The sequence below is a fragment of the Oxyura jamaicensis genome, chromosome 12, assembly GCF_011077185.1.
Source record: "Oxyura jamaicensis isolate SHBP4307 breed ruddy duck chromosome 12, BPBGC_Ojam_1.0, whole genome shotgun sequence".
NCBI classification, from domain to species: domain Eukaryota; kingdom Metazoa; phylum Chordata; class Aves; order Anseriformes; family Anatidae; genus Oxyura; species Oxyura jamaicensis.
Genome location: NC_048904.1, coordinates 12,623,471 through 12,638,887, shown reverse-complemented (window position 1 = coordinate 12,638,887; position 15,417 = coordinate 12,623,471). Strand labels below are relative to the sequence as shown.

Sequence of the window (15,417 nt, the reverse complement as noted above, 5' to 3'; positions counted from 1 at the left end):
CGGGCGGGAGCGGGGCTGGCGGCACGGTGCGGGACGGGGGGGGCCTGGGGGGCTCGGAGGGGGTCTCCCCGCCGGTGCTGAGGCGCCGTGGGTCCCCGCAGGGCGCCGTGCCGCGGTTACCGGCTGACGCTGTCGGACGACGAGCTGTACCAGCGGACGCGGGTGACGGTGCTGCAGCCGGAGAACCCCGGCATCGCCTTCATCGAGGGCTACAGCACCCGCGGCTTCACCGTCAGCGGCACCGCGGTGGTGGGGCCCTGCGCCGTGCTGTCCCGAGCCATCCTGCAGTGGAACGTGAGTGCGGGACGGGGCCGGTACGGTGCCGGGGCCGGTACCGAGCCGCCCCCGCTCAGGACCGCGCTGTCCCCCGCAGGTCGGCTCCTTCCAGGACATCTCCTTTCAGAGCCTGGCGCTGTTCCGCCTGCTGGAGCCCCCGATCGGTACGTGGGGCAACCGGCCCTCCCCTGGCGCCCCACGGGGAAGGCGTCGGGGGCTCGGGTCCCTGCCAGCCCCCCCTCTGCCCCCGCCGTGTCCCGTTGCAGAGATCCTGGTGCTGGGTACCGGGGACAGGGTGGAGCGGCTCCATCCCGCCGTGCTGAAGCAGATGCGGGCGTGTGGGATCGCCGTGGAGGTGCAGGACACGGTGAGGGGGGACATGGGGGTGTCCCGGGGACAGGCGGGCTGGAGGGAGGGGGTCCTGCCCCAGGGCTCTGCCCTCGGCCGGGGGCAGCCCCCTCCAGGGACCAGCAGTGCGACCCCTTTGCCCTCCCGACCCCTTCATCCTCTTTAATTTCCCAGCCGAACGCCTGTGCCACCTTCAACTTCCTAACGAATGAAGGGCGCCTCGTAGCTGCCGGGCTCATCCCCCCGCAGGGCACCCACAGGGAGGTCTAGGTGCCGCCCGCCTCCGCCACGGACTGAGCGCCTCGTCCCTCGCCTGCCGGGCGTGCGGGGGCTGCTGCACTCCCCCACCGCTGCTCCCGAGGGAGAGACGCTGCGCAAGGAACCGTCGGAGCCCGGCCGCCCAGCAGCGGCTCTCAGCGTGCAGGAGGGTGTTGGGAGAGGTCCGGGCTGCACAGCCCCCCGGCACGCTGGGGGCTCCCCAGGAGAATACACATAAATGAGAAGTACAGAGCACGTGTCTGGTGGTTAACGCGCTGTGACGAGCCATTAGGCCACGCGTGCCTCCTGCCAGCAGCCTCGTTGGTGCTTTGCACAGGCACACAGCGCTGCCCAGGGTGTTCCCGGCCTGCCCGAGGCTCTGCTGCGGAGTTTTGTACCTCCTGCATTAGTGGGGTCCCTGGGGAGCCCCAGGCTGCTGGGGGTTACCTGTGGTGCTTGCTGTCTGTCTCCCCGCAGGCTCTAACAGCTCAAGCAGGGGACACGGAGCAGGGTGCTGGTCCCTGTGGGGCTTTGCGCCGAAGCTCAGCCTCCTGCCACCTCCACAGCTCCACAGAGGGGATTCTGCTGCGGTCTCTGGCTTTCAGTCAGGCCGAGGCTTAGCTTTGCTCAACGAGCTGGCTGTGCTAATTAACGTTTGGCACCGCTATGATTAGTTTGTCATTCAAGGCTCTGCTTTTAGCAAGTACAAATCTAATTTGATGTTGCCCTTCAGCTGAGCTTTTTTTCAGTCAGCGTTTGAGCCACAAAACACGGATGGTAAAGGAGCTCCCGTCAGCGAGTCATGTTTGCGTTTGGCTGGGAGGGGGGGAACTGCTACAGGTGTGAATTACCTTTGGCACCCGGTGCTGCAAGCTAACCTGTGCAGGCAGGAGTGGTTTGATGGGCAGTCATGCAGAAAAGCAAACCTCCCCCCGGTTTATGGGCCCACAAGCTGCTGTTTGGTTGTGAGCCTGTGTTTGAGTTCGCCGTCCGTGTGCCTGCCAGCAAACACACACGGTGTGCCCCGGCCGGAGCCCTGATGCCAAGAGGCTGCTGTGGCAGGACCATGCCCCCGGCACGGTTGGTGCTGGGCTGGGTGGTGCAGGGGTGGGAGATGTTCGGGGAGGGCAGCACCCAGCCTGGGGAAACACAGCGATGAGGGCCCCGTGGGTGCAGGCAGGTGTAGGGCTGCACACTTACACAAGCACCTACACGTTGCTGCACCAGCCGGAGCAGGGCCCGCAGCAGTTTGGCAGCTCCCAGCAGCGGTTCAAGGCCCTGGGACAAGCCTTTCTTCTCCTGCCCAGGGGCCGCTCCTTTTCTGCTCTCAGCCACGCTGGTTTGTTAACGCCCTGAGCTGCATGAGCTGTTCAGCCCTGTCAAGGGACTGTCCCCCCCCCTTTTGGGGACATCAGCTCCCCTTAGTGGCTTGGAGGGAGATTTGTGACTTCTCGGTGACACTTCAGCAAAGCTCCCTGCAGCTGTGGCAGTGCCTGGGGGCACCCAAATACTTTTTTAAATACTTCTGAACTCAGAGTTCTTCCTGCCTCTTCACTCACAGTTCCTCCACCCCTGAGGGTACAGGATGAGGACAGCAGGGGCCATACAGAGGGGAGGACTGGCTTGGGGAGTGGACACACACCAAGTGCACACCTTTTCTTCTTTTATTGTAAAACACGGGCAACACGTGCAAGGCTCCAGGCACCAGCCCAGGAGCACTGTTCCTGGGTAGCTGGCGGAGCCTTGAAGGTGATGATGAAGCAGCCAACAGACACAGGGAGCTCCAGGCAGCCCACAAAAAGAATGGCACTTCTGCAGCACGAGCAGCTCCCGCGCGGGGTGGCACAGGGCTGAGCGGCACAACGACGGACACAGACGGGCCTCCTTCAGAAGAGGCGCTTCTCATACCTGCGAGGACAGCAGCAAACCAGAGGGAACTTTTACCGACCTGAAAGGGCCAAAAGCGCAGCGAGGAACACAAGGTGCTGAGGGAGGAGCACTGGCCCCAGGCAGAGGCACTTACGAATGGAGGCCGTGAACCCCTCCTTCCACCTGGGCAGACGTCGTCCTCTTCTCAAACTTCAGCTCTCCCGAGTACATCATGGCTCTGAGGAGGAAGGACAGCCCGTCACACGCCAGCCAGAGTCCAGGGAAAAGCGGCGCTGACACCTTCTGCTGGTGCAGCTGGGACTAGGCAGGCACTGGGGCCAGAAGGATCTTTGCCGTGCTCCCAGGAGCCCGGCAGAGTAAGAGTGAGGTACCACCACGTTTCAGGCCCAGCCAACAGAACGAGCCCCAGGAGACCACGCTCCTGCAGCTCTGCAGCTGGCAAACGTACCAGGCGGTGCCCACTGGAGACGAGGGCTACAGCAGAGTGCAGAACGCACTGCAGCAAGGACACAGCCCACAGAGACCCCCCAGGGCAGCACCGTGTCCCAGCCAGGGACAAGGAAGCTAGGGGAAGCGCTCACCGGACTTGGGTCAGGCTCTTGGCACCGATATCCTGGCAGGAATGCTGGATCCCAGCAATCAGGTACGGAATGAACTTGTGGATAGAGCCCTTATCCTGCACCGCGCCAGAGACCCCCTGGGCCACTTTGATTTTGTCTGTCTCACTGCACGGGAGCAAAATTGAGAAAGTCTGTGAAGCAGATAGGTCCCAAAAGCTTGCTCTGCTGCCCCAAAGCACCATCTCTCACCTGAAATACCGGTTCTGGCTGCCCAGGTTCTTGTCCATGGCATCTAGCGAGCCCATGCCGCGGTATTTCTTCAGCCTAATCCCATCCGAGAAGAAATACTCGCCCGGGGCCTCCGTGGTGGCCGCCAGGAGGGAGCCCATCATCACTAGCGCAAGGGATCACCAAGAGCAGCGTGTCAGCAGCAGGAACGCCCCCAAACCCTCGGGGTGACGGGCACAGCTCCCTGGCCTGTTCTGTACACCCATGCCCCCAGCCTCCCACAGGACTCTTGTGCCCAGTCCAGTGCCACGCACAGCCCCTGCTGGGGCGCTGCTCACGCAGCACAGCGCGCACGAGCCGGGCGCTCACCTGTGGAAGCCCCGAGCGCGAGGGCCTTGGCTATGTGCCCGACTGTCTGGATCCCTCCGTCTGCGATCACGGGGACACCGAACCTCCGGGCGTACTCGGACACCTTGTACACCGCCGTGGCCTGGGGGCGGCCGCACGCCAGCACTGCAGGTGGGGAGAGAGCAGAAGAAGGGGTGAGGTGCCGTGCAGCAGTGTGTCCCCACCCCAGCGGGCCCTTCAGGCTTGCAGCACACACATGCTCCAGCACTCAGGAACGCACAAATCCCCGGAGGCTCCTTCCCTAGGCCGCGGTGCGAGAGAAGCCGATGCCTGGGAGGTGCCTGCTGGGACATCCCCACAGCCCCCAGCTCCAAGGGCTGTGGTGACCTGGGCTCTGGGCTCTTCGGTGTAACACCTGGGGCTGGGGCTCCCCGCTCCTCCCGAGCGGGCAGGGAGCTGGGGAAGGAAGCGGGGCAGACTCCGAAAGCCCCTCTCCAGAGCACCCCATGCCACATCCCGCCTCTCGCCCCTTCTCCTAGCAGTGCCAGCCCTTCTGTGTACCGGCAGCTGCTCGGTGCGCCCCCGGCATGGCGAGGCAGCTGGCTGGGAGAGAGCTGGTACGGAGATCCACATGTACACGGCTATCTATAGATATATCTGCACGCACACACACACACATGCAGCAGTGGAAAAGGAAACGGGCAGGATGATTAGATGGCGTACAGGAAATCATTTGTGTTCCTGCCTTGCGAGGCAATGAGGATTTGGTCGAGTTTAGCTGCCCCACGGGAGGGAGTTCGTTAGCTCCGGATTTACCTGCTCGCCCCGGTCGCTAGCAGTTAGAGGCTTTCCACTGAGCATGGAAGGCTTGAGGGAAAACCAGCACAAGGCATGTCTTGTAACACGTTTGTCAGCTGCAGGCATGCAAGTATGCTGAGATAAGCTCCTCTCGTGGAGACTTCCCTTCCCCACAATTAACTGGAAGCCTTTTCTTCAGTCACGGTTAGTCTGATACAGCAGATAAGGTTACGGACGTGCAGGATTAGTACTTCAGAGTGCAAACTCCAGGTGTGGTTTAGCCTGCTGGCAGCAGCGCTGGCAGCGCACATCCCTGACACACTTGCCAAGGCCAAGAGGCTGCGATCGCTCCCTTCCCAGAGCTCAGCAGCAACTGCTGAGAGAGGGAAGCCAGGCAGAGATCATGAAAGAAATGGTTTTAATCAAACAAAACTGCGTCAAGCTAGGTCTCAGCCAGCCAGGGAGTGTCTGCCAGGTTAGGCTTAAAGAGATGGTCTCACTTGGTACCACGCTGCTAAAGGCCACGTCGAGGCTGCAAAACGCTGCAAAGAAAGAGCTCTGGGGAGAGAAGCAAGTGATTTGGGAGGGTCTGAAGCCTGGGGTCTACGAGACTGTGCCATAGACGGAACCAGGAGACGGAGCCTGCGGAAACCTCACGACAGCAACCACGGAGACCAGCCCTTTAAGGAACTGCTTGGCTCGGGGCCCCTGGGAGCATCACGCTGCTCTGGCTGTCCCAGTGCCCAGTGCCACAGCTTCCAAGTGCAGGCTTCCAAAGCAGGGTTCAGAGCACGCACACGCCGAGTAGTGGGGGTGAGGGTTTGTCTTTTTTTAGCCTGTCTGTAAAGGGCGGCCCTACAAGATCAACCGCTGGAGAAAACCTTCCAGGATCTTCAACAGAAACCCCTTTCCCTTTGAGGTGCTTCAGAACAGGGAAGAAGGGCAAAAACCAAGGGTCACCTTCAGCATCTGCTCAGGCAGCATCAGAGAAGTGCCGAGCAGACAGAGCTGCACCCTGTGCTGGGTGGGGGGAGCCCTTTCTCTCATAAGGATCGGGTGTCAGCGGGGAAAGATGTGGTCCTGGTACGCAGCTGCCAAGCTGGCCACGTGCAGTCAAGTCCCTCTGTAACCCCCAGGGGAGCCAGCTTCAAGTGGAGCTCAGCCAGTGCACAGCTTCCCCACAGCTGGGGCCAGATTTAGAGGAGGATCAAGGACTGCTCGGGGACTCTCTCGCGGTGCCGGATCAGCAAAGTGCATGCCCAGCTAGAGAGCCAGAAGGTGCTGCCAGAAGGCTCCTGAACTGGATTTTGGAGTGGAGGGTGGTCAGGCCTGAACGCCATCAGTTTTGACAGCTGGGACCCTGCTTTAGGAATTCAGAAAGGCTTCTCAGCTTCAATTTGAGATTCAAAACCAGTATCCAAAGCCACAAAACCCCAAGTGCATCTACAGCTAAATTATTCTCAAACAAGCAGTAGGGCCATGTGCAGCCAAATCAGGGTCCTGCTTCAAGACACGTAATTAGGGTTGGGAACAGGGCAAGTGACTTACTATAGGTGCCCGTGACAGTAGAAGGGCATTTGGGGCTGTGGGACTTTAGGTCTGGAGGGATCTTTGGAGCAGCTAAACAAAAACAAACACACACATTTTAGAGACAGAAGAACAGCAGCAGAACAAAGGACCCCAGCAGTGACCTGCAACTAGGCAGAGCATACGGTGTGGGACAGAGCTGACCTCGCAGACCCTTCCTAGCCCGAGCCAAGCCAGAGGCCAGTCCCAAGGCAGCCAGGCCCGGCTGTGCACAGCGCATGCTCGCCCTGCCCCAGCAGCCATCCAGAGAGGTAACCCGCTAACCCTGAGAACCAGAGCTCTTGCCCTAAAGAGGGCCAAAAACCTGGGGAGCTGTGGTTAAGAGTTTTGCAACCCCGTCTGCTGTGGCGTGCCACGTTCTAGCTCTGCTCCTTCCCCCAAGCCAGCACCCAGCCCTACCTCCTGTGGCACTCTCTGGAGATGTTCACCGTGCTGCAGAGCAGAGCACGCCTCTGCCTCGGGGCCAGAGCAGGACACGTGCGTCCTGGTTCTGCTCCTGCCGTGGAAGCATCGCTCTGATGCCGGCTGGGAGGCGGCCAAGGGCACCGCAGCCTCCCCGTAAAGGTCACCCGTGGCAGCCTGCCCTGGCTGGGAACCCCCCCGCAGCCACTGCGCCCACAGCAGGCAAAGCAAGAGCACAGTGTAGCTCCGGGGCTGTTCTACGGCTTCACGCTGCAATCAAGTGGAGCGTAACCACAGCGCCTTCACCCGTTGGCCACCCTCTTGCTGCCTCCTGTGGCAAAGACCAAGGTGTTCACGGGCTGCAGCGCCTCACGCTGCCCCCTCTGCCCCTCGCCGGCCAGGCTCAGAACACGAGGACTGAACCTGACCTCCGGGCAGCCTTTCTGCAGGCCTTGGGACACCCTCTCCGCCTCTTAGCTAAGGGTGGCGCTGCCTCTGCCCAGCACAAGCTCCAGCTAACCGCAGAGACAACGGCCAGAAACCCCATTCCAGCCTGGAAGCTGCAGAAAGGCATCAGGCCCAGCAGACAATACTCAAGCACCACGCACACTACTGCCGGACGGAAGGGGAGCAGAGAGCCTGGTGCATTAAACCCGTCCCCACGGCTGCTTTTGGCAGCGCCGGGGATCTGGCAGGTCCCTCTCACCGCAGAGCTGCCCGCTGAGCCCACCCCACCCCAAGGCAGCGGCTCCTGCCGGGCAAAGCCGCGTGTGCCACACCTGCTCTACCCAGTGTGGGTCAGTACTGGGAAAGGCCTTTGCTGCTGCTGCCACCCCAAAGGTTTGAGCCCAGTGATGTGTGTCCTGGAGAAAGGGGCAGGAGCTGGCCTGCTGTTAGACGCTGCCGTCGCAGCGGGAGGAGTCTGTCCGGGCTGGGCTGCTTTTCAGCAGAGTACCTCTACAGAACGGATGTCTTCAGCCTACTGGGGAGACAGCCGATCTCTCTCACCTTCCTGCGTGATGCAGATGGAGCCACTGCCCATCCCGACTCTCAGGGCATCGACCCCTGCGTCAATGAGGTTCTTGGCCTGAGCAGCGGTCACAACTGTGGGGAGCAAAAACGGTTTGAAGAGAGACAAACGGATCTGTGCACAACCCTGCTCTGCCCTGGTGCCCCCGTGGCTGCACACGCCCCCCCCCTCCACCAGCTGTACGCCTGTGCCAGAGCCAGGGCTATCTGTGCTCTGCCACCAGGCCTCTCTGCAAAAGCAGCAGTCGAGTTCTGTCCCAGCTGCCCCCGTTAGATGAGATGACAGCGGTCTGTCAGGCTACCTTATACCCAAAGGCTGAGGGAGCTGGGGGCACCACCTGGTGCCAAACACCCTTCGGGCCACACCAGGCAGCGAGGGTGGAGCACAGCTTAACTGCAGCACCCGTCACATGCCTGCCAGGTAATGACACGGACTGCTGAACTCTGCAGTCAAGAGGCAGGGGACGTCTCCTTTAGGCCTCTGCAGATAGCAATATTCATTATTATTACCCCAAACTTTAACCCGGTGTGTAGAAGAGGCTCATGTAGAGGCTCTTAATTAGAGGCTACACCAAGCACTGTAGCACACTGCGCTGCAGAACCAAGGTTTCAAAATAGCAGCAGCAGCGGCAGCAGCAGGGTACTGCCCTGTATCTGCAGAGTGGTCTTCCTGTGTTCCCCAGGCCAGATGACACCTTTTAAAGTTCAGACATTTACCAACAGGCTCATTTCATTCACATCCCTGCAGCACCCTCTGCGTCTAAGAAGCAAACATACTTTAGAAATGGGAAGTCTTCAACACAGGCCTACCATTTCCTCCTATAACTTGTAGGTTGGGGTACTTCTCCTTAATGTATTTAATCATGTTGATCTGGAAGATGGAGTTCCCCTGCGAGGAATCCTGCAACAGAAAGCAACCCAATTTCAACCAACGTTTCTACAAAAACGTTTTAAGTGCAGCTCTGGAAGACCCTCAGATCTTTGTATACTGGGGTCTCTGCTAAACTGGCTAAGCAGACAAACGTAACACCCCAAGTTAGGCACAGAGCCAGAGCAGAAGCTGCTGTCCAGACAGCAACGTACCTCCCCATGTGAGGCAGTTTATCAAAGGCTTCAGAAATATCCTTCACACTAAAATCCTGCAGCTTCCCCACTGCCTACAGTAACAAGCAGCAGGTCTGGCTGCACTAAGAACCAGCTGCTCTACCGTCAGCCTGGTCTCCAACTGCAGGTGAAGCAAAGGCAGGAGGAATGCATCCCTCCCTGCTGTGCAGCAGGGCAGCTGAAATTCCAGATGTCGACCACCTAGCGATCACACGCTGCCAGTCCGCGGTAACCCAGGCAGCGTCTGTTAAACATTTCCAGCTGCACCACTGCTCAGCCGAGCCCTCGGAGCAGGCAGACTTGCAAGCCAACAATCGATGAGAAAACAATGTGCAAATACCAGCAGCGACCGCTGTGCCCGAAAGCTTACAGACCGGAGCGGAGACTGGCAGAGCAGCTCTGGGCTGATTACTCCAGCTCTGCGACCCTGAACACCAGGCAGTTAAGAGAATCAAACAATAACAAATGCTGAACAGTTGAAGGAAAACTGGAAGTCAAACACAGAAAGCTGGTTAGAAACGTCAGAGAGGACGGCATCAACTGACAGCATTTCTCTTCCCAGCCCTCGGAACTCTGCCACATCCTACATATTCCCTTACGGCCACATAAATTCCCAGGCAGGATAAATATGGGGACTCAGACCTGACTGAAACCGAGAGGTCAACAAACGGCTGTGTTCTAACACTTCTCATTACAGGTCTTTTTGTAACTGCCTTGCTGCTGTCCCACTGCCAGAGGGATCCCCAGCCCACCCAGCCCCTGGGGCGTGCTCACCAGCACCACTGCGTCCACGCCAGCCTGCACCAGGAGGTCCAGCCGGTACTTGTCGTCTTCGTGGGTCCCGATAGCGGCGCCACACAGCAGCTGCTTCTTGGAGTCCTTCGAGGCCAGAGGGTAGTCCCGGTTCTTCTTGAGATCCGTGCGGGCAATTATGGCCACCAGCTCGTCGTCCTCGTTAACAATTGGCAGCTTGCCTTGAAGCAAACAGAGAACATCACCACGCGTTAGCCCTGGCAGACCAGGAGCAACAGGCAGGCAGCAACCGGTGAGGAAACGGTGATTCCAAGAGGCGTTATCAAATCCGGCCTGTGACAGGCACCCCCTGCTCCTGACCCCCGGTAATAGGGTCAGCATAACCAACAATAAGGCGAGCATCCATTAGGAGCAAGCAGCCTGCTCTCAGGTCACCTTCTCTCCTCCTTTCCCCCGCTTTGCAGCGCCAGGGCGTGGGGACACCCATTAGCAGGGTTATCAAAGCCCAGGTGCTGGGTTGACAAGGTGACACCCACCAGGGAAGGGGACATGTAACTGCACTGGGAGCACTGGCATTGTAAAATCAAGGCAGTTGCAAGCCCCGAGTGGGATTCGGGCCAGAACTGCTGCTGGATGGCAAAAGCCGCCAGCCCCAAGTGGCCAGGGATGGCTCCGCCATCGTCTGCTGCCTCTGAGGGGCGAGGGGCTCGTTTTCTTTTAGGCTGAGCCTGGGTGGTGATTATTTTATCGTGCGCTCATTGTTAAGAGTTTGACCCGACCTGCTGAGGGCCCAGGTGACTGGAAAAATCTGTGTAACTTTGAGGAACTTGTGCAACTGAGAATTCTAGAAACTCTGTGCAACCACGCTAAGTGCTAGAAAGTGTAGATAACAACCTGTGCTGATTGCTGACATTTTGATGCAGTAACAGCTTTCTAATTATAACCACAACGCTGTGGCCAGTCCTCGTCCTGCCAAGGATCCATAAATGAACCTGCCTGTCCTCACTAGCGTCGGGCGAGGGTGCCAGCAGCCCTGGCTCAGCAAACAGACTGAGGAGTGGGCAGGGCTGGAAAAGGACCCAGTATTCTCACACTTACTGTAGGAAAAGTGCACCTTTTCAATAGTTAAATCCACAACACTGTGCTGAAGTCAGACTACCAGACCCAAACAGAGCTGAAGCGGGTGCCAGAACTGAAGACGTGTGGCTGGACCGCCGGGCGCTTTTCAGTCCCCGAGCTGCCAAGAATCCCCCAGCTCCAAACAGCTTCGCGATGAACGCACGTGAACTCTGTACCCTGGCAGAGGGCTGCGGGCACTCTCTCCCCGCTCTCCTTCCCTCGTGCTGGCACGCGGCCCCTCCGTGTTCCACCCCCTCACGGCCACGTGCCCCCTCTCTCCCACTGCTGCTGCGCGCTCCCGAAGCTCCCCGTCGCGTCACAGACGCTCGCAGGTACCTTTTTTACTTCTCTGCAGAATTTCATTTGCTTCTTTCAACATGACGCCAGCTGGGGCCACAACAAGATCCTCCCGCTTTGTCATAATCTAGTGGGAGGGAGAAGATCAAGTCACACAAACTCCTGCGCACGGATCTGAAAATACCAAACCCCTCTGCCCACGTGAAATGCTCCACAGACAAAGGAGCCCACAGCACAGCAACACGCCTCCAGAAACGCACGGGAACAGCCTCCAATGCTCCGTCCCCACGCAAGCGGTGGCCAGATGGGATCTGTCACGCTCAGCCCCCAAGCCCATCGGCGCAGAGAAGCCAGGAGATAGCAGAGGGCCTCCGCAAGCCGAGGGAGAGCGCCCGCAAGCGAGGGACGACTCTCGGATGACCCTTGCTTGGGATGTCACCCAAACAGCCTCCCTTTTAATAGAGCACAGGCATTAAAGGGCTGGAGAGGCTTCCAGAGCCCCCTGCTGTTCCGGCAGAAATGCTGCCCCCAGCCCTGCGTTCACGGCAGCCCCCGGCACCGGGCTCTGGCAGGACTCTGCTCAGAATAGCCCGCTGCTGCTGGGAAGGTCACTGGGGCAAAGGAGGCGCTCGACTCCAAACAAACACGCTCACCCACGCTCACCCTGACAAACAAGCACCAAAACACGGCAGAAAAGCAAAGGGCAACGGCCGCAGCTGGAACACAGGGATATCTGAGACGAGATAGGGAAAACAGCCTTCACCGTGACATCCAGCGTCGGCAGAGTGGCCCAGAGAAGCAGTGCTAGCTGCTGGCTCCATCCTTGGAGACAGCCAGGACAGCCCCAGGCAACCTGCTCCGGCTGAAGGCGCCTCAGGCAGAGGGGCTGAGGGACCGCGCGGCCCCTTCCCACCCGCGGCGTTCTGCCATCACAAGACCCACGTGTAACATTTCCATAAAACGTTACCCAAGAAGGCCAGGCAAAGCTAAAAGGGCCGACTGCTTGAACCTCAAGGAAGGTGAGCTAGTCAACACGTAACAGAGAAAAGAGGGGATGTTTTAGCTATTTATACCACAAGAACGGACATTTTGCACCAGGGAAGACGTTCGCCTTGCCTGCATCCACCCAAAATCCTGCCCCCGACAACACCCACATCTCAGGAAAAGCTGGGAAAAAATATACCACAGAAATACCCAGGTGTGCTCCCCGTGTCTGTGGGATCTTCCTGAGCTGCGTGTTGAACTGGATGGCAACGCAAGACCACTGCTGGACTGGGGGTGGGGAAGGGTCTAGGAGGCATTCATCCACTTAGCCTCGTCTGGTGACGAACATCAAACCCTAGGAGCAAGCTTCCAGCTCCGCGATGCTGAGTGGCACTCGGGAAGGATGAGAAGAGGTTCTCATGCGGCTCTGCTGAACGGCTCAGCACCGCTTCAAAGGGCCACGCGCACTGCTAGAACCTGCTGCACTTGTAGGACTTCTGTTAGGGGTATTTATAGGAGATTTCAAACCAAACGAGGATGAGCATGTGATACCAGGTTTGGTCAGCAAGAGCTAAAAATAGTCATGAGTCAAGAGCAGCAGCCGGCCCCGAGGCACCGCTGGTGTAACCCGACAGCACCGCAGGTGTATGGTTATGCAGCTCGAGTAACTTGAGTACCAGAGCTAACGGGAACCAACATCGTGCTGCAGGGCGTGCTCCTGCGAGAGGGGAGTTTGAGAGGGCAGCATTATAAAAGGGAAGCCATCAATCTTCAGGGGGTTATTTTAAAAAGCATGTATGAGGCATGAAGGAAAAGGCGATCCAGAAAAGGAGGAGCAGCGTGTGGGGGCTTGCTGGGCACAGCACAGCTGCCGCAGCCCCAGCCCACACCAGACACTAGGCGGGACAGCAGCAGCAACACCGGGAACTTGTAAACCAAGGGGCAGCACCAGCTGTGGAGAGGACGGCTCCCACAGCACTGAGATAACCCCGCAGGAGGAGCTGCACAAACACCAACTGCGCAGCCACTCTCTTGTCCCTGTGCTGCAGAAATCACAGAGGGAATGTAAACGAAGGAGATGCTCTCCCCTGGAAGCACGGATCAGCCCAGCAGAGCTAACACAGAGCCCGCTACCTCCAGCTGGCACAGCCTCCTCACGGCCACGCACCAGTCCTCCTCCTCACCGCAAGCCGCACTGCTTCCTACCGCAACGCTCATCCGACAGGCGCTCACCTCGCCGAGAGGCAGGTCGTGCTCCGACTCCTTCAGGAAGTCGATGTCTCGGGATGAGATGATGCCAACCAGCTTGCCCCCCATCTTCCCGTTGTCCGTGATGGGAATCCCACAGAATCCGTGACGAGCTTTTGCTTCGAACACATCTCGCACTCTGTCGTTGGGGCTCAGCACCACGGGGTCTGTGATGAATCCTTGCTCATATTTCTAAAAAGAGAGATTGAGCAGCGCCGCTGGGCTGAGCAGAAGTTGGACGTGCACCTGGTGGGTCACGGGGATCTGCAACCACCCCACCCCCAGGACGAGCCACAGAACAGCAGCAAGGCTCACTCAAGGAGCATGAGATTCCCAGGAGCTCCTGGAATAACCTCCATGATGAAATTAAGGGGAATATTCCCACTCAGTCCTCAAAACCCACGCTGGGCACAGGGTGCAACAGGAGCAAGAGGTTTGCACGTGTAACCACAGCAGCACCACCCCTGTGAAACATGGGGCCCCGCACACCTAACGGCCCCCCTCACGCTGTGCCCGTGCCCCCTGCCCACCCGCGGGGAGCTGCCCGTGCCCACTCACCTTCACCTTCCGCACTTCGTTGGCCTGGAACTCGGGGGTACAGTTGTGGTGGATGAACCCGATTCCCCCGGTGAGCTGTAGGGACACGGAGGTGGCCGTGAGCCGGGGGGGGGAGGGGGGGGCACAAGCCCTCCCTGAGGGAACCCCAGCGGGGAACTGGGCACGAGGGCAGGGTAAAACCCTGAGGGGCCCGATGGGGCCGGGCCTCGCTCGGAGCAGGGCAGGGCCGCCACGCGGTGCCCCGGGGCACCACTCACCGCCATGGCGATGGCCATGCCCGCCTCGGTGACCGTGTCCATGGGCGAGGAGACGAGCGGCGTCTTAAGGGTAATCCGCTTGGTCAGCGCCGAGGTCAGGTCCTGCGCGGAGGGAAGCGGCTGAGCGGCGGGGACCCCAAAAAGAAGCCCACCCCAGGGCCCCGTCCACCCCCGAGCCCGCACTCACCACCTGGTCCGCCGTGAAGTCGATGTAGCCGGGCAGGATGAGGAAATCGCTGCGGTAACGGGAGAAGGAGAGGCCTCAGCACCCCGCATGGCCCCCGGTACCCCCCCCCCCCTTCCACTCCCCTCCCGCCCCGGGACCCCCAACCCGCCGCCCCCCGGCCCCGTCCCGGCCCGTCCCCACTTGTAGGTGAGCCCATCGCCGCAGCTGAAGAGCTGCTGCGCCGTCAGCCCGTCGTCGGGCACGTAGCCGGTGCCGCCGCTGATGAGGTAGTCCGCCATGCCGCCCCGAGCCGCGCCGCCCCGCTCCGCCCCGACGGCGGCCGCGAGGGCCCAGGCGGCACCGCCCCGGCACGGCCCGGCCCGGCCCGCTCCGCCCCGCCGCCATGGCGGGGGCCCGGGGCCGAAGGGACGGGGCGGAGGGAAGCGGGGCCGGTTGGTCAGGGAGAGAGGAGGCTGAGGGGGGACGTCGAGAGGACGCAGCCGGTCTCTTTTTGGGGTCCGCAGCCGCAGCGCGAGGCAGCGGGCACAAGCTGGAGCGCTGGAAGTTCCGCCTCAGCGTGAGGGGCGCTTCGTTGCTGTGAGGTGGCAGAGCGCTGGGACGGGCTGCCCAGGGAGGTGGTGCGGTCTCCTGCCCTGGTGTTCGAAACCCACCTGGAAGTACCTTCAGAGGTCCCTGCCAAGCGCGGCCAGTCTGTGGTTGTGTTGCCCCAGACTTTGCCAGCCTCAGGTGTGTCTCCTTCCCCAGAGCCACGGCACCACACACAGCGATCCCTGGCAGGGCCTCGGAGCATCCACGCATCGCCCTCCTGCCCGTGCCACCGAGCAGGGGTCCAGGAAGGAGCAACAACAGCACCGTGCCCCCAGGAGAGAAGGGGCAGAGTCCCACCACGGAGGGGAGGTGCAGAAAGCAGCGATCCTGGTTCCAGCGTGAGGCATTCCCCCTCCCGGCAGACCCATTGGAGCATCAGGAAAACTTCATGTGCTCTGTGCTTACAGAAACACCTCCTCCCCAGATGTCTTGATACTCCCGGTCTGACCTGAGAGCACCAGGGAGCGATCGGCCCCCTTCTCCCCCTGCTCTGCTATGGCAGTCTCTCCAAGGCAATCAAGAATTTTAACCTGTTTGGGAAACTAGAGAATGGTGCTCCTATACCTCCACCCGTTTCTTACCACAGCAGATTAAATCC

The 15,417-nt window shown here is 60.0% G+C and overlaps 2 protein-coding genes across 4 annotated transcripts; one reads left to right on the top strand and one right to left on the bottom strand.

Moving 5' to 3' along the window:
• Positions 1–6: 6 nt before the first annotated feature.
• NDUFAF3 (NADH:ubiquinone oxidoreductase complex assembly factor 3) lies at positions 7–1,134 on the top strand (the record flags this gene model as incomplete). The annotated part of the gene is made up of 6 exons (XM_035337702.1): positions 7–26; positions 102–294; positions 374–440; positions 543–643; positions 799–1,006; positions 1,046–1,134. Coding segments are annotated over 5 exons (477 nt in total), but the record flags the coding sequence as incomplete, so codon positions are not given.
• A 1,394-nt stretch (positions 1,135–2,528) lies between these two features.
• IMPDH2 (inosine monophosphate dehydrogenase 2) lies at positions 2,529–14,571 on the bottom strand. 3 transcript variants are annotated; one of them, XM_035337830.1, is made up of 15 exons: positions 14,412–14,571; positions 14,232–14,280; positions 14,045–14,146; positions 13,788–13,862; positions 13,215–13,421; positions 11,037–11,124; positions 9,603–9,802; positions 8,535–8,625; positions 7,704–7,799; positions 6,255–6,326; positions 3,930–4,073; positions 3,582–3,726; positions 3,354–3,497; positions 2,906–2,989; positions 2,529–2,790 (listed from the first exon to the last, which is right to left on the bottom strand). In XM_035337830.1, exons 1-15 carry the CDS (start codon positions 14,507–14,509, stop codon positions 2,769–2,771), a joined length of 1,617 nt encoding a protein of 538 aa, XP_035193721.1. In that variant the 5' UTR covers positions 14,510–14,571; the 3' UTR covers positions 2,529–2,768. The 3 variants fall into 3 exon arrangements, with proteins under 3 accessions (XP_035193721.1, XP_035193722.1, XP_035193724.1); XM_035337831.1 differs by lacking the exon at positions 6,255–6,326; XM_035337833.1 differs by lacking the exons at positions 2,529–2,790; positions 2,906–2,989; positions 3,354–3,497 and having other exon boundaries at positions 3,576–3,726.
• Positions 14,572–15,417: the final 846 nt, after the last annotated feature.

What these genes read in the sequence shown, in the direction of transcription:
- IMPDH2 (XM_035337830.1), bottom strand. Translation starts at nt 14,509, where the DNA reads ATGGCGGACTACCTCATCAGCGGCGGCACCGGCTACGTGCCCGACGAC. An exon ending in ACGAAGTGCGGAAGGTGAAG is followed by an intron (nt 13,422 to 13,787) that starts GTGAGTGGGCAC and finishes CTCTCTTTTTAG; the next exon opens with AAATATGAGCAAGGATTCAT. An exon ending in CGCGCTCGGGGCTTCCACAG is followed by an intron (nt 3,727 to 3,929) that starts GTGAGCGCCCGG and finishes CCCTTGCGCTAG; the next exon opens with TGATGATGGGCTCCCTCCTG.